At 41.1% G+C, this 18,529-nt stretch overlaps 1 protein-coding gene across 1 annotated transcript in view; it reads left to right on the top strand.

Annotated features, from left to right (window-relative positions):
- The window catches only part of Slc2a13 (solute carrier family 2 (facilitated glucose transporter), member 13), a 305,571-nt gene that overhangs the window by 75,114 nt on the left and 211,928 nt on the right, over nt 1-18,529 (top strand). Inside the window, exon 3 of the mRNA NM_001033633.3 lies at nt 547-755. Within this exon, the coding sequence (NP_001028805.2) occupies nt 547-755 (209 nt within the window). The remainder of the gene's footprint in view (nt 1-546; nt 756-18,529) is intronic.

Below are 18,529 nucleotides of genomic sequence, written 5' to 3'. Positions count from 1 at the left end.
GGCTGTGTGGTGTGTTCACAGAGCTGTTAGCATCTGAGGAGTGCATGCTCGGTTTTCAGACTATGGCGAGTATGCACTCAGGTATGTCAGACCCCCAAGGAGTACACACCAAGTGATGTTGGACTCCGCAGTAAGTGAGAATTCACTAGGACTATTAGGATCAGTGGCGAGTGTGAATCCAGTCCTGTTAGACTCTGTTGTAAGTGTGTCCTCAGTGCTGCTAGACTCCAGGGAGTGCACACTCGCTATTTATGTATTCTCATGACTCAATTATTTGTAGATTCTATGATGAGTATGGACTCCATGCTGTCAGACATGGTTGTGTGTATTCAGTGTTGTCAGAGTCTGGGCCGTGTGCACACTCAGTGTTTCCATACTCTTGTGAATAGTGTACACTCAGTGCTGTTACACTCTGGGAAGTGCATGCCCTTTATACGTAGAGTCTATGTTCCATGAGTGTGCACTCAGTACTGTTAGACTCCACCATGTATATATACGCAGTGCTCTCAGAACAATCTCACAGTATCACTGAATTTCTTATTGCAGGTACATGTTGGGACTTGCGGCCATTCCAGCTGTTATACAGTTTCTTGGATTCCTCTTTTTGCCCGAAAGCCCTCGGTGGCTGATTCAGAAGGGACAGACTCAGAAGGCCCGCCGAATTTTGTCCCAGATGCGTGGCAATCAGACCATTGATGAGGAGTATGACAGCATCAGGAACAGTATCGAGGAGGAGGAAAAGGAAGCCACCGCAGGTACGTGCCCATGCCACTGCATGAGACAGAGAGCCACATGGTGGCCATTTTCAGAAACTAAGTCACTTTAGGATTATTGAAAATGGCCTTATGATGCAACCAAACAAAAATAAAGATATTTAACTTTAATATAAAGGGTGATTGAGATACATTTTCCAACAATAACAGTTATCATCCTCAATTCACTCAGTTTCCAAATTCGCATTTGAAAAGGTCTCAATTTTGATTTCAGCCTGAACTAACTGGCTGTTCATATGGGGACATATCCTATTTTTTTCAACCCCTATGAAGGAGTCATTTTTTTGTCAAACACAAGTGTTGGCTGTCTTCAGCCCCTTTTGCTGCCAGTTTCAATAGAGCTGAAGGCTACTCGTTTTCCTACAGCATCCATTGTGCATAGGCACCAGGGCGGGTATGCTGTGACTTATCACTGCAGGTGTGCGAAGCACAGTTATCTACTGATTCAACCCTCTTGGTCAGACCAGAGACCCAACTACTGAGGCATTCGTTTTTGAACCCATGGCAAGCATCTCTTGCATGTGTGGCCATGCTGGGGTCTCTAAGGAAACACCTTGGTGCAAAGCAAGGAGACTTCGCCTTCACAAAATTATGTCCTTCAACTTTGTTCATCATTTTGTTCGTTTTAAAAGGCACTATTCTAAAATATCTATTTAAATTGCAAATCGCTTTTTTTTTCCCCCTCCAATCTGAACTCTTCCCCGTAGTGCCTTAAATGAAATATCTGTTTCGTTGGTAATGATCAGTCCTCTTGAAACCTACGTTCTAATTATATGTGATTGGAGTGGAAAACTCAGAGTCTTAGGGCCGTTGCGTGAAATGCTGTACAGAATTCATGTGTTGATTAACTAAGAGAGACTTATCTAAATGCAAGATGGCCGCATTTTCACTATAAACTATTAAGCACAAGTCTTTTATTTTATTTTTTTAATTTTGGTCCTGTTTTTCTTTTTGTTTTTGTTTGAATACATGGCCTTGCACAGCACATGATGGCCTAGAACTCATCATGTAGCCAAGGATGACCTTGAACATACCTACTAAGCTGCCATTGAACTCCCGATCTTCCTGCACACACCTCTTGGGTGGTAGGAACGTAGGTGTGTTCCCCCTCTCTGCCCAACTTGCACACAGCTTCATTTTGATTGCCTGCAAATATATTTCCTTGAGCTGTACAGTTGCTGACAGTGCAACTAATTGGGGTTCATGACTGCCTGAGAATTTCTAACCAATTAGTCTCCGTGGAAGCCGGAGTCTCCTGTGATTCCAGTTATTTTTGTGTCCTTTCGTTTTTAATCACTGCTTTCTAGGAGCCAAAGAGAACATCATCTGGAGGGAATAGATACATTTTCTATTTTCCCTTGTTGCTTTAGATGTATATTTGGTCATGTATATATTTAACGCTATAATATACTTGAGGCTTATTTCATGTTCAAATCTTGCAAACATTGGAAGCAGTGCCATTAGCCCATCTCTAGATTTGTAGTATGTGGCATACATCCTCTTGCTTAATTTAAAGGTTTAGCCTATGTTTTTTTAAGGTACAGGTTAAAGACCATTAGAGAATAAGTTTACAGAGGTAGATTTAACACAACTGGGCCTTGCCCCCGTGATTAAGAAGTGGGCAGTCTCTATGTGGTGGTGATGGATGTAACTCCATAATACTAGGAAGGTCAGGACAAGACGATTGTTGTACCCAGGAATTCAAGACCCTCTGGGTAACATGGAGACACCTGAAGAAAATAGGGCGAAAAGTAATCAGTGGGCAGAGACAGAATGTTTGTCCCCATCTTTGCAGTCCCCAGAGGGTATATGCAGTGAAATACCACAGCTATCTCTTGGCTATATACCATGTGTGTTTTCTGTATTAGCCACAGATCAAGGAGAAAGAACTTGAGCAGGACAAGCCTGTCTCTCCTCACAAAAGCAGTAGCACTGTAATAGCGAGGCACACAATTCAAGGTCATTGGACTTGGGAAGTGGTGACCAGGGCAGTGACTTAGCAAACCTTAGGCTTGATCCCCTGTTTCTCCACATTCAAGAATAAAAGACTGGATGCACAGAAGAGATAACGGCCAACTTGAAAGTAATAAATCTGCCCTGGCACAGAGATGACTCACTAGTGTGTTAGGACGTGGCCCGTTCATCTGTCCATGGAACTGGGGAGGGGAAGTGTGAACTGTGGCTTCAAGCTGGAAAGCCATGAGTCATAGAGTGTAGCCTGCTGGAAGATGGAGCTTGGACAATGCTATAAATAAATCAGATATTCCAGGATAGGAAGATGGTGAGATATCTTAAGTTTTTTAAAGAGGAATTTTTCTTTGGAGATGGGAGCTTAGTTTCCGTGGAACCTGGTAGCTCAATTATATTTAGGTTTGATTCCAGATCATTTTTCTTTTCTTGGTCACCTGAACTTAAACTTAACCTTTAGCATGAGCTAATAGCACAAAGAAAGTGCATGTACCCAGCACACAGAAGACTCTGGCTTATATCTATAATATTCAGCCCCTCAAGAAAAACAAACAAACAAACAAACAAAACAACAACAACAAAAAACCCGAGACTTCTCCAAATCAAAAGTGTAACTTTTTGAGAAAAGTGTGCATAGGTACTGTTCAGCACACCCACTTATTTTGTGGCTGTGTGGCAGGACGAGAACAGAAACATTTCCTCTGGCTAAAACACAGTGATACAGACCCAGCCAGCATTATGTCCCCGGCACATTTGGGCTTCTAAGCCACCGAGAAATAGGACTGGATTATAACAGAGTCTCCTCTCTTCTCCACATGATGAAACAGGTCAACTTCCTTTGCTGGGTTCACTGTCTACGGTGTGAATGCACCACCTGTCAATTAAAGCTGATTGGCCTATAGCTGAAGCAGGAAATAGAAGGTGGGACAACCCATAGGAGAAAGGATTCTGGGATAGAACCAGGAGCGGGAAGATTGGGCCTTTAGAAACCTGACAGAGGACATGCATTATTCTGAGCAGAGGTTTCCTGCCATGTGGCAGAACTTATGAGATAGCTGGGGAATAGCCAAGGAAATGCTTTCTGTTTATTCGAAAAATGCTATGAAACTAATGTCCATTCAAAAGGTTTTACTAAATGACAGGGGAAATATAGGTGTGGCAGTAGACAGAACAGGCAAAGTTGTCTACTTCTCCTGCTGAGTCAAATAATAAATAAAAGGACAACTACTGGTTAACTACAAATTATGTAACTCTTCAAGGGAAATAAGCATTGTTCTAAAATAGTAATAGAGGCACTGTAAGGACATTAGGTCAGATGGTTGGGACAGGCCTCTGAAGGTGTAACTTTGGAGAAGAGAGGGCTCTGAGCATCTGCACCATTAAATGAACCAGATTAATAGGAGCTCTAAAGTAGAGCTAAGTGTTCAGACTCTCGGGGAGGGTCTGACTGTACCTCTATCCCAGAATGCTTTGCATCAACTCTGAGACATGTAGAGACATGATAATGCTTTTAGAGTCTAAAGCAAATCTGAATACAAATCAACTGTCAGGAATCACCTCCTCATTTTTGTTGCATATCTTTTATGCTGTTTTCCTAGTTTATTTCACTCTACAGATATATACCAAGTCATGAGTTCAATACACAACTGACATAGGACCTGCAGAGAGACCAAGTCAGTTGCTTCAAGCAGTGCTCGGCAGGCAGACTGTTCACTTACCTTCAAAGTTACAGAAAGGAAGGCACGCAGGGCCTGAGTACGACATTGAAAGGGGCAGCTATGCGAAGTTCAAATTTTATTTGAACTTTTGTCTGTTTGACTTAAGAAGTCAACAGACATTTTCACTCTGCTCTGCAATATAACTTTTTAATGTCATGGTTCGAATTCAGTTTTCTAAATACTAATCATACCTTTTAGTAGACTCTGTGTGCTGCCAGACCCATCTGTGCATCCCAGGCATGACTTGAAGGGTTGCAGTTTCTTGTTTGGGATTTTAGAAATAGACTGCGACCTCATCACTGGCCATGAGTGGGGTGTGTGAGGCTTTAGTTTACAAGCTGACCCCTTTCTCTCATGACCAGGAAAACACAAGCAGCCGACAAGAGACAGAATTCCTGGGGAGGCAGTCTTTTCAAAAATCACCTTTATCTATGTGTGTATTTATTTAGTGTGTGCATGCATTTGAGTATGTGTGTGTCTGTGTGTGTGTGTGTCTGTGTGATAGAGAGAGAGGAAAGAAAGAGGTGTGTGTGGGGGGGGGCAACAAGTAGGAATCCGTTCTCCTTTTCTACCTTGTTTGTCCCAGGGATCAAATGCCCAAGTGGCCAAGCCTCGTGGCAAGTGAAGTGCTTTTACCGCTGAATCATCTTGGTGACCTGGAAGGCAGTTTAGGGAAGACTCTTGAGTGCTGATGCTGTCTGTTACCTTGTCTGATGGGCTCAGGTGTCTTTCTAAATTCCTCTCCCTGTCTTTCCCCATCTAATAAAACACGTATCTCTGGGAGGTGGAGAAAGGAACACAGAGGCGCCCATTGCCATTCTGTGCCCACTGTGCCATTCTGTGACCGCCGATGCCTCTGCACTCTTCTGCAAAAGCCACTGGTGCTCACAGAGTGTCTCACAGGAAAGCCTGTCTCTCCACAGACTTGTCCAGAGATTGAGACAGTGGGTATCAAGGTGGTATCAGAGGTGGAATAAGGGGTGCGTGTTAGGAAAGGCTTCCTTTTCTGCAGGAACATACACCGTGTGATGGGCACGTAGGAAGCCAGGAAAAGGTGTGAGAGTGGAACAAGGTGGTCATCAGAACAGCTTCAACACTGGACAGAGGGAGGAGAGGGGCCAGGTGGGGATCTCACACACGAGGTAGTGCTCACCGGAATCACTCGGTACACAAGTTCAGTCTTCAGTATATAAAACAAGGACCCCCATAGTAAAAGAAATACATAAACTTCCTTTTACATCTAAGATTTTTCTGCTCATCTAGATCTTAGATACTTTCAAAATAAACGTACTAAGTAGAATGCAAGCCAGGAAGTTAGCCTTGTATTTTGAACGCTAAAATATTAATGTAATTAAGTATATTAGCTTACTATGTTTATATTTTATATATTTAATAAGCATGTCTTTGCATTTGTTTGTTTGTTAGTTTGCAGTCTTAGAGAAGGAACTCAAAGCCTCACACAGAGTAGCTACGGCTATACCACTGAGCCAAAACCTTAATATCAGTGTACGTGGGAAGGAACCCTTCAGGGTCCCTCTTCCTGGATGAAATATCGTGCAGGCTCCCCTAGTCCCTGTTGCAGGCAATCAGGTGATGCTGTATCCAGCTTACCCCCAAAACATTCAGGCCAGCAAGATTTTGACGTTATCAGTTTGTGAACTCATTGACACGGCCTAACATTGTCTCTGTGTCTTTCTTTCTGGTTGGGAGAGTTTAGTCTCTGGCCTAGAAAAGAAGAGTGTGTGGCATATAGAGCTAAGGGACATTTACCCAGCATCTCCCCATGAGTTCATTTGGACTTCTCTCTAGCTCTTTGGGGTCATGATTATCGTGTCAGGAACAGATGGCTGCCCCAACCCCCCCCCCTTTTTTTTTCCTCGAGTAATTTTGCAGTTAGGTCATAAGTCTTCCTGTAAGTCATTTTCTTTTTCAGTGAATTGATGTTGTGCATGGCCATTTTTTTGCAAATCACATCTTGCAGAGAGGTATTTGTAGGGAGGGCCGATATCATCAGAGCTTGATAGAAATATTTCTGTAGCTTCCTTAGAAATCCAATCCTGAGTGGCGACCTTGCAGTGAAAGGCTTCTTGCTGTTGGCATCTGCTGCCCTGAGAGTGGAGTGCGCCCCCCTGCAAAACAGTCATAGGTCGCATGCATTACATGAAATTGAAATAAATGTTGACAGCTTGTTAGGAAGGTGACCCACGGCTTTCTACATATTGGTAGTGATGACAGTTCTGTATCTAAAATTGTAAAGATTGTTGCAGAATTCTCTGAACTGTCAAAGCGCGGGCTGTTCCATGACCCCATCGTGGTAGAGCATGCACTGACACAGAAGGCCATTCATAAACAGAAGGCCACTGCCCTCTGTCACTGAAGGACACTGGGTAGGGCATGGAGTTGTAGCAAATTGGCTTTCTCAGACATGTTGACTGACTTAAGCTGTTTCATTCAGCACTGCTTTAAATAAATGTTGCATTGATTTTCTAAACCCCAAAGGGCTTTTAACCCCTTATAAAGACAGGAATAGTTCTTAATTTTACATTAAAACGTCACTGACTCCCCTGTTCTGTGGGATGAAGAGCGACAGAGATTTTTCACCTTCATACTTATGGTAGGAAAGCTTTCTGATTGCCGTAGGCTTTCTAGCCACCTCTCTTCATTTGTATTGAAACCCTAAGTGTTTCAGTGTGTGAGCAGGTAATTCCTAAGGGCTGCAGATCTCTGGTTTTTTGCTACACTGTGGATAAATCTACATCTCATAAGAAGAAAATCTGTGCTAAAACAGCTTAGTGTCAACCCCAGTCCACACACCAGTTCATTGTGATGCTCATACTGTTTTTAAATTGTCTGCATTCAAACCAACAAAGAGGTGAAGCTCAGAGGGCAGGTCTTTCAAAAGAGAGCTCTGCTTCAGGGTTATTTCTTTACAGGTTAGCTTAAAAACATTCACTGCAGCTAATAATCAAGTTTATAAATACATATTTATTGTATATCAGATATATATATATATTTATATATGTGTATATATATAATGCATGATATGTGATATATGGTACATGGTATGTGATATATAACATATAACATATAGCATGCACACACACACACACACACACACATCCTCAAGATGACTTAAATTGCTGTGTCTTGTAAAGATTATCCAGTGTGTACAGGTTGGAGAGTATTATAAGGAATGCTAAACTGTTGCTACCGCCACCAATCCTCTGCCAGAATTGGGGTCTTCTGTGCGATGGGAGGAAGTCCAGCTGTTCTTTAGTGTCTGCTATTATCAAATGTTTCTCAAAAAAAAAAAAAAAAGAAAAAAGAAAGAGAAAAGAAGGAAGGAAGAAAGGGAGAGGGGGAGAGAGGAAGAGAAGGAAAGGGAAATCCACCCATTCCTTCCCGCTTTAGACTCACCTTGTGCTTCAGGTCAAGGCATTCAGGTGCTCTCGCTTTTCTCACCCTCTGATTATGCCTCCCAAGGCCTCTCTGACCTCTTGATCTACAGGAGCAGCATCCTCTGTCCCCCGGGAGGCCTCGCCACAGCTTCGTGCTTCGCTTCAGTTGCTCATCACTACCTCTATCCCTTGAAGTGTTTAAAAGTGAGCTGTGTGCTTGCTGGGATGAGGAGGAAGCCAGGTTTAAGAAGCTAAAACTACAATCGCCTGCTCGAGAGACTGTTTCCAAAATGCTTTTATGAAAATGGTTTCCACTGCGCATCTCTTAGATAAAATACCTGCAAGCCTCTTCACTTCAGGGAACTGAATGTGAACACTCTTTTTCCAGTGGTATGATGAACCGCAGGAACTTTCAAAGGAAGCTATGTCGTTACCATTATTATCATGAATATTGTTATCACCATCATCATCATCTTTACTTTGAGGTAGCTCAAATGGTTGCCATGGTTGCCGTGCAGCTCAAACTCTTCTCAAGCTTGTAATGTTTCACCTCAGCCTCCATGGAGCTAGGGTTACAGGCACGTACTGTCACACCTTTGAAAACTAAACTATGCTAAAGTCAGGTCTTTTGTCGTATTGTCCCACATTCATTATTCATAACTGAGAGGTTCTAGTGTCAAGCTGGTAATAACTATTTTGTATTTAGTAGTCTGTTTAGTAATTGTCTGCTTCTGTAAATGCGACACACATTTGTCTTGGTCTACAATTTAATCTCATTTAAATAAAAATACCTAAAAATTAGACATCATCCCTCATGTTATGTTGAAAAATTAGAGATGGGTCTGACTGAGCCCTGCCTCCCGCCTCTAGTCTCCACTGCCTACTTCTCTTACTATAAGGAAGGACTGGAAGAAAACCAACAAGTTGATGGAGCTTACTTAGAACATACCAGATTCCTTCAGGGCGTCCTTTCCTAAAAGGAAGGATCCCAAATGGCTTTAGCAAGCAGCGATCCCAGAAGGCAGTCCTCTTCTATGTCAGTGGACCGTATGACTCAGCTCAGTTGTTCTTCCCTCTGACTCTTCTATTATTCGGGGTTAGATCTCTGAAATCCCAGACACCAGTGTCTTCATGTTGCTTTTGGGGTCTTCCTCTCCATCTAGTTTCCTTCATGGCTGTCAGAGTTGGCAAGCCAATACACGGAGTAGACCCTCCCACACTCATTGTGAGACATCTCTTGTGAGCTTATTAGTAAAATCTTTCCACAGTCTGCCTTTGATTTCCCAGGCTGGTTTTGCTAGAGAAATGGATTGCTTCTTGGCGCTCATGGAGAGGGAAGTGTACAGCGTCAACCTGAGGCTGTGGGGAAGGCACAGGAGAACCTACAAGGTAGCATTGCAGAGAAGGCTCTTGATAATTGAACCGTTAGACGGCAGGTGACTGATTGGACACACTGCATTCTCAAAGAGTGGACCAGCTCATGTCTGTACTGTAGTGTGATGGACAAAAGATACTTTGTGGATTATTCTTATTTTAAAGTAATTTTCTTTGGTAGTGTATTTAAAAATAAATATTTAGGCATTATTGGCTTATCTCTAAACATCAGATTTCAATGATAGAGAATCACATGATTTTTATACTGAAAAGAAACCATTACTGAAAGGGATTAAAGAAGACTTGAGGGTGGGGGGAAAAAAACCCTTATGTTCATGTCTTGATAGGCACTGTTGTTAAGAGAGCAGTACTTCCTAAATGATTTCTCAGTTCAGCAAAATCCTTATCAAAATGACAGTCTTTATTTCACATAACTTAATGAGTTGGACCCTGATATTTTATGTTTAAGTGTATAGGATTCAGAATAGCTAGAACAGTCTTAAAGAGAGAAGAAGCAGGGTTAAAAATTAATACTTCTTACTACATGAGAAGATTTACCAAGGTACAGAGTAAAAACTGTTTGGTCTTGACATGAGGAGGGCTTTTATAGATTAATCAGATGCAAACGAGAATCCTGGAATACACTTCAAAGCCCCTGGTCAATGGTTTGTAAACCAGGATGGCAAACTCTTCCGAGGATAAAGAAAGGTTTTCAACAAATTGCTCAGGGGCAACCGAGTAACCAGATGTGTTAGCGAGGTTTTGCTTATTTGCTTTCTTGTTTTTGTCAGCTTGACTTAATATTCAGTCATCTTGGAAGAGGGAACTTCAATTGGGAAATTATCTCCAACAGATTGGACAAGAGGCATTTTCTCCCTCGTGGGCGATGGCTCCCCTGGGGTTGGCAATCCAGGGTTGTATAAGAATGCAGGCTGAGCAAATTCTAGGGAGCAGCACTTTTTCATGCTTCTGCCTCAGTGTTGCCTCCAGATCCCTGTCCTGACTTTTCTTTATGATGGACAGAAACCTATAAGATGAAACAAGCCCTTTCTTCCCCAAGTTGCCTTTGGTCATGGTGTTTGTCACAGCAACTGAAAAATTAATCGACCATGTAAAAATGAATCTGGCTTCTAATACTATATTCAAAATTGACTGTAGGTAGGAGCTAGCACTATAGAAGCCTTTAAAAAAGAGAACAACGTCCAAGCCAGTTGACTTCATGGCCATATAATACCAAAATCACAAGATCTACCATGGGTCTGTAACAAAAGTTACGATCTTTATGCCAAAGAATATTAGAAAAATATGAAAGACTACCTGCAGAAGGATAACAAAAAAGGTGGGCAAAGGATTTAGAACAGTGTGGAAAACCAAGTCAGATACAGGAGCCACCAGCAGAACACGGCCAGCATTGGTTCACGGTAAGAAAATGCGATCAGAACTGTAATGAATACCATTCATCATAAGTGGAACATTAATAGAGACACGCGCTGCTGAGGATGGGGAGGAGCCATAGCTGCAAACATTGCGGCTGAACACAGCATGCCGGGAAGACAACTTGGTGGTTTCTTCAAAGTGAAGAGCAGTTTGACATTATCAAATTTTTCTGTCCCTGCATTCAGACGCACGGGAATTAGAACACAGGGCAACACAAAATGTCTGCTTGCATGTTCATAACAACGATACTTGTAATAAAAAAAATCAAAGACAACAAATGTGTTTGCCAGCTAAGGGATAAGACAACAGGGCGCCTACACCACCAGAATGAACATTCTGATACTGCAGTGCTGTATGGCTGGACTTAGAAAGGGGCTGGGCTGACAGAAAGGACCCAGAGCCAAAAGGCCACGTTTTAATGATAACATTGATAAAGTCCCCAGAATAGGCCAACTGGGAGAAGCCGAATATAGATTAGTGGTGATATGGAACTTTAGTGGAAGGTGATTAAGAATGGAAATATCTTTGGTGAATGGCAATATTCTAGAATTGCACAATAATAAATTTCACAAAGCTTTGTAAATGCAGGACAGCTTCTGAGAATTAATGTATAAGTTTACACCACTGACATTCGTAGTATCTAAGTTATGTGTTACTAATGAAAAAAAAAAAAGCAGTTTCCTGTTGGTTGTATCAGGTTGGGGTCTAAGAGGAATTCCTTGCATGCGGTGTTCAGCCCAGTGCGTACACGGATGAGACGTCTCTCTGCCTGTAGAGAAGGTGGATTAACATCTTGATATTAGGCCTACTAAGGAATGGAGGGTAGCTCCTGGTTGTATGGAATTAGCATTTTATTATGTTAGCAATGTTTACATGGGGTCTGGAGAGATGGCTCAGCGGTTAGGAGCACTGACACGGCTCCTCTAGAGTTCCTGAGTTCAATTCCCAGCAACCACATGGTGGCTCACAAAACCATCTGTAATGGGGATCTGATGCCCTCTTCTGCTGTGTCTGAGGACAGCAACAGTGTACTCACATACATGAAATAAATAAAAAAAAATCTTGAAAGAAAGAGAAATGTTTACATGGACACCATTTATAAAACAGTCATGCTGATTTATCTTTGATTTTTATGTTCGCACTGGGGTGACATTGTCTTTGCCTCTGAAAGGATTTATTTTAGTCGATTCACTCAGAGGTTTGCTAAACAGATGAGGCTTCAAAATGTGTGATATAACAGGCTCAGCTTGTTATACATTTAAACAATGCCATCGTTGAGGATTTTTTAAATTTAATTTTATTTTTAATTTATTTTTTACACTCCATATTCCATTCCCCACCCCACACCTCCTCCTTAACCCCCTGCCTCCATGTGGATGCCCCCACCCGCATCCCACCTGACCTCTAAACTCCCTGGGGCCTCCAGTCTCTTGAGGGTTAGGTGCATCATCTCTGAATGAACACAGACATGGCAGTCCTCTACTGTATGTGTGTTTGGGGCCTCATATCAGCTGGTATATGTTATCTGTTTGGTGGTCCAGTGTTTGAAAGATCTCAGGGGTCCAGATTAATTGAGACTGCTGGTCCTCCTACAGGATCACCCTTCTCCTCAGCTTCTTTCAGCCTTCCCTAATTCAACAACAGGGGTCAGCTGCTTCTGTCCACTGGTTGGGTGCAAATATCTGCATCTGACTCTTTCAGCTGTTTGTTGGGTCTTTTGGAGGGCAGTCATGATAGATCCCTTTTTGTGAGTGCTCCATAGCCTCAGTGATAGTGTCAGGCCCTGGGACCTCCCCTTGAGCTGGATCCCCATTTGGGCCTGTCCCTGGACCTTCTTTTCCTCAGGCTCCTCTCCATTCCCACCCCTGTAATTCTTTCAGACAGGAACAATTATGGGTCAGAGTTGTGACTGTGGGATAGTTTCTTCTCCCTCATCTCCTTCCACGTTGTCCTACTCATACAACTTCATGCCTTCTTTCTCCTTTCACAGAAAACAAAGAGGCAAATAAAAAATATAAGCCAGAATAAAGCAAAACAAACAGGAAAAAGATCACAGGAAACGTATACACTGAGAGACTCAAATGCATATGCACACTAACAATGCCCATAAAACAGAAAATTGTAAACCATAGTAGAGAATCAAAAGACCAGCAATGTAAAAAAAAAAAAAAAAGCCAAAATAAAGCAACATGACACAAATAAAATATTTCAGATTGCCATTGTATTCATGTTGTGTTGGCCATCTACTGCTGAATATTGGATCTGCCCGTAAGTGTGGTTTATATACCAAGGGAGACTCCATTAAAAAAAAACACAATTTTTTCTTTGTAAGTGGTTGAAAATTAGAAATAGCTTTTGGTTAGGAATGGGGCCTCATGTCTACTTCGCCATCTTAGCAATGGGACCCCATCTGACTTGGACCTACAGAGGCCCTGTGCATGTTGTCACAGTCTCTGTGAGTGCATATGTGCATCAGTCCTGTTGTGTCTGGAAGATACTGTTGCTTTGGTATCATCTATCTCATTACAGAAATTTAAAGGACAGTTTTCAGCTTCATAGAAACACACCACAGGGGGAGGGGGAGGGGGGGAGAGAGAGAGAGGGAGAGGGCAAGAGGGCGAGAGAGAGAGAGAGAGAGAGAGAGAGAGAGAGAGAGAGAGAGAGAGAGAAAGAGAGAGAGAGAGGGAGGGGGGGAGGGGGGAGAGAGAGAAAGAGAGAGAGAGAGAGAGAGAGAGAGAGAGAGAAAGCTAAAGCCATCTGAATAATAAAAGAACTGCTTGAGGTGACACCATCCCTATCTCAATCTCTGCTCCCTAGCTATAGTATAAAAACAGCAAGGTATTGACATAAAAACAGACATACTGATCACGAAACAGAATTGAAGATCCAAACATAAGTCCAGAAAATTATCAACATCTGATATTTTTTAACATGCGCGCGCGCACACACACACACGCACACGCACACGCACACGCACACGCACATGCACACACACACACTCTCTCTCTTCAACAAATGGTTCTGGTTAAACTGGTTGTCTCTATGTAGAAGGCAAATAGATCCATTCTTACCACCCTGCAGTACACTCAACTGCAGATGGATTGAAGACACACTAAATCTGACAGAAGAGAAAGTAGGGGGCAGTGTTGAGCCCACTGGCACAGGAAAAGACTTTCTGAACAGGACACAAATAGCCCAGGCACAAAGATCACCATTAATAAATGGAACCTCATGAAACCTTTTTATTCACACTAAGATTGCTTTAGTAATTTGACTACTATGAATACTACTACATAAACCATGAGAGTGGCAATGTCTTCTCATCATATGGACTTCTGCTTCTGTGGTCATATACCCAGTCATGGGACCACTGAATATTATGTATTATAACTACCTTTAGGGTATCTTTTTAAAAGAAATTTCATATTGTTTGCTATACTGGGACATTACTTGTCCACTAGTAATTTATAAATTTCCCTTTCTTCATATCTTGGCAGGCATTTATTTTATGCATTAAGTCAATTCCATGATATCCCTTCTGACAGGTACAAGGCAATGCCTCATTGTGGTTATAATTTTCATTTTTCTTATGATTAGTGATTTTGAGCTCTTTTTAAAACTATGCACTTTCTGTCCATTTATCTTTTTAAGATATGTCCCTTAGGTCATCTGCCCATTTTCTATGACATGTCTGTTGTTCAGTTGAACTTACACTCCTTTTCCCTTGGCAGAAGCGTAACATGCAGTTGCTCTACCTCATTCTGTAAATGGTCTCCGCATTCTGTTACCTTTGTTATGTAGGAGCTTTTAAGGCCACGGAATGGGGATCTCCTTTCATTCTTTGGTCCAGTCAGGACTAATTTCCTATTGCTGTTGATTAAAAACATCAACTTGTCTCAAGTACACATTCTTCCCTCAGAGTCAGTTGGCTTGGATACATGGATTGATTTATTTATATCTGGATTCTCTTCTCTCTTCTGTAGAGATCTGTGTCTCTAGCTTGGTTGTATGTTTGAAGTTGGTAGTGATAGCCTCCACGGTAATTCTTGTTTCCTTTACCTCCAGAGCCACCTCAGCTACTCTGGGATCGTCTGTATTCCATAGAACTTACAAGAGTATTTTTTTTCTGTTTCTTTGAAAACATCTTTGGAATTTTGGTAGGGGTTTTATTAAATCTGTAAGCTGCTTTTGGAAGTATGTTTTTTTTTGTTTTGTTTTGTTTTTGTTTTTTTTTAGCAATTTGTGATTCATGGACATGGGATTGATACTTTTCATCTTTTGGTGTCTGAATTTTCTCTCATTAATGTTTTGTAGTTTTTCTTGAGTTCTTTTCTATTTGTTATATGTGTGCATGTATTCATGTGTGTATGTATTTTCTATATATGAGTTTATCTTGTATATGTAACAATAATCCCCTTAGAATGAGCATTATAGAAATGTTTTTCCCTCTTGAGTAGTCTACTGAAAGTTTTTTCTAATAGTTTTAAGTACCCACATACAACATTATTTTTTATAGTCATACTAATAAATCATAGTTAATAAATAGATGCTGCTATAAAAACCTGTTAAAGAGTATCCTGTGTACTTTATTATCTGGCAAATGATACCATCAACAGTATAAACATTTGCCCACAAGTTGTGTGTTTAATTTAGTCTTGGAGAACATACCTATTAGTTAATTCAATTGCCATAAAGAGTCTTTCCTCCTGAAGCAAAACTATTTGCATAAAAGTTTATTCACAGCTGGGCGTGGTAGCACATGCCTTTAATCCCAGCACTTGGGAGGTAGAGGCAGGTGAATTTCTGAGTTCGAGGCCAGCCTGGTCTACAGAGTGAGTTCCACCACGACAGCCAGGGCTATGCAGAGAAACCCTGTCTCGAAAACAAACAAACAAAACAAAACAAAGTTTATTGTAATTTCTAAAAAAAAAAAAAAAAAAAAAAAACATTCTGGATGTAGTGTAATATTGATCTTACTTTACATATGAAGGGGATAATTTGAAAACATCTTTTATAGGGTGTGATATATAAAACCTTTAAATCACTGAATGGGTTCGTTTGTTACAATTAATAAACTTTTCCCCCTTTTAATAGAGATCAATGGTTTACACAATTTCCCCTTTTAAATAGGGATCAGCAGTTTCCACGCTAGGTCTGGTGCTGCCCTCAAATATTAGCTTTGTACTCTACAGTTAACTGACTTCTTAGCTTAACAGACACAGTGTGGTTTGGTTTTCCCACCTCTGGACCAAGCCTGTAGTAACTATCCATCATTTAGCCCTCGTTTCTGTGGGGTTTATATTAGAATATTTTGTAACAATAATATTAAAAACATTTCCCCTCTTTGGTTCTTTTCATGATTTGCTAGATATGAGCAAGCCCTTAAAGAAGAAAACGGGAGCTGATACTATGCAGTGTTCCCAGGACAGACATGTTCTAGATAGATGGGGATTTATCTGTATTGGCTCTATTCTTTCCTCTTGAAAACACGCAGCTGTGTTACTGTTGGGGGAGATAATAAGAGGGCGGTGCCATCCTGCGCTATACCCAGCTATTATACCCAGCTATTATATTCTCTGCCTGCGGTCTCGCTGCCTCTGGGCTAGCTCCATGCAGTGTCCAATCATGTTTCTCTTGCTGTGGATTCTGCTCACATTCCCAGCCATCCACCATTCCCAGCCATTTGTGGTCAGTGGCCCCAAATCCCAGTGACCAGGTAAAACCAAAACTCTAGAAGCTTAAAATAATCAGTCAGATTAATGTATCAATAAATTCTCAATTCACAAGATGCCCACACAATAATTCCAGAGCCACCTGATAATGATACATGCTGCCCACCTAGATTAGACAATTTATTCCAAGTATTCTATCCTTTATGATATTCATAGCCACCTGTGGCTAAAGCCACACGAAATCTGGAACCTCTTCCTCTTGCTCCATCTTCCTTCCTTCTCTTCCATCCCAGGCTCTCCAACTCTTAGCTCTGCCTCCCTTTTCCCCGATCCAATCACAAGCTTCTTGTTGTATTAATATTTAAATTGATTGGACAGGGAGGATTCAGCTACCCGTCATCATATAAGTCTGAACAATCTTTGTAAAGATATTATTTCGTTTCCCTGTGTTTCTTTATCTGTTAAATCAGATGAAAACTTCCAGATCTTCAAAGGGTATGAGAGTCATATATAGCTATAATATGTAGTATAAAATGTATAATACATAATATATAACACATAGGAATATATAATATACAGTGCATATGGTGTTGCTCAGGAAGATAGCCTTAAAGGTAGACTTCTCATCCTTTGCTTCATGCATTAGTTATGTATACCTCCAATAAAATTAAAAGTGAGTTTCTCTTTATTGCGACTTATACACACACACACATATATATGTATATGTACATACATACACACACACACATATATACACATAAATATATATATTATATTTAATGACAATTGTCAGTGCATGATTGTGACTCCTTGTAGCTTAATGGAGTCAGAACTATCCTAATGTCCTTTTAGACAGGGAGAAGAAGTTGTAAACAAGGTCCTTGCTTTAAAGATACAATCTGTCCACTTCCTTCCAGAATTTTACAACCTTTAGACTTCACTCAAGTGTTTGTAGAACACTATTGAAGAAAAACAACTGGTGATTTTGTAACCCCTCTTTACCAATGGTTTTTAGAAGATGTCTTCCATCTATGTTTTGATACATTAATAATAATAATAATAAACCTAAATACCATTGCATATTTCTTTACATTTTCCTTATACCTGAAAACTTTCACAGGGGATTTTTTTTCCTATCCACATTTACACTTAGGAGTGTGCAGATGTGGCATTGGAAGTGACCAGACTCCTGTCTTCACTGCCTGCTCATTTCTGAGTTGTGCCATGTCTCACCTGCCCACGCTTGACTTCCAGCATCATTGCCAATTCCGAGGTGTGGGATTGGATCCCAGCCTTTGCTTGTAAGGTGTGATTTGTTTTGCCCTTTCCCTGTTTCTTGAAGCCGCTTTACCACGTAGCCATTATTGCTTGAATGTTTTCCATTCGGAAGACTGCTGGCCACAGCACAGGCAAAGCAACAGAGTATCAAAGCAGGACGCTGGGTAGCAGGCCGGACTGAACTGAAGACAGGCCAGAGGTAGGTTTTAGCTTGCTTATGGTCTCACAGACACACAGGAGAGGAGCAGGGAGTTTACATCTTGAAGCAATACACATTCTGAATTTCATGCAAGTAGTACATCTCCCTTGATAATCCGGGAGATAATGGCCATTTTTTGCACCTGTCGTTTAAAGCTTTTGGCAAGGGGAAAGAGTGATTCAGAGAACTAATCAAGTGCCAATTACGGAGAAAATGGTTCTGTTTCCAAAAGGCAAAAGAGCATCACTAATACCTTCTCGGCATCCCAAAACAGTTGACAGATGCTACCAATAGGAGAGGATAATCTCTCGCTGGTGTTTTTAATAAAACACATTATTATTTCATAGTTCTAAAATTTGAATCGTCAATCTAACTAGATAGCTTTCCGTTGACAAAGTCCATTTTAAAAAAAAATGGGGTAAGTTTATTCACAATTTTACACAAACTTTTTTTTGATAAGTATTAGAATTATCAGGGAAGATGTGGGAACATGAAATAGTAAAATTGCTCTGTCAAGTTAACAGATCGCCGTGAGCCTCAGATTAGTGAGAAGAATTGCCTACTCCTTCCTCCCCTGTCACAGGGTGACTTCTGGGACCAGCTTCCTGCTTCTGTGACGTCTACAGTTAATTACGTTCTTGATTTAATTTTCTTCCGTTGCAGCCTGAGGTGCTTAACTGTGCTGCAAAGTAGATAAATTTAATACAAGTTT

Source organism: Mus musculus, chromosome 15 (assembly GCF_000001635.26).
Source record: "Mus musculus strain C57BL/6J chromosome 15, GRCm38.p6 C57BL/6J".
Classification (NCBI taxonomy): Eukaryota; Metazoa; Chordata; class Mammalia; order Rodentia; family Muridae; genus Mus; species Mus musculus.
Note: the sequence above shows the minus strand (reverse complement) of the source record. Positions and strands in the feature narration are given on the sequence as shown.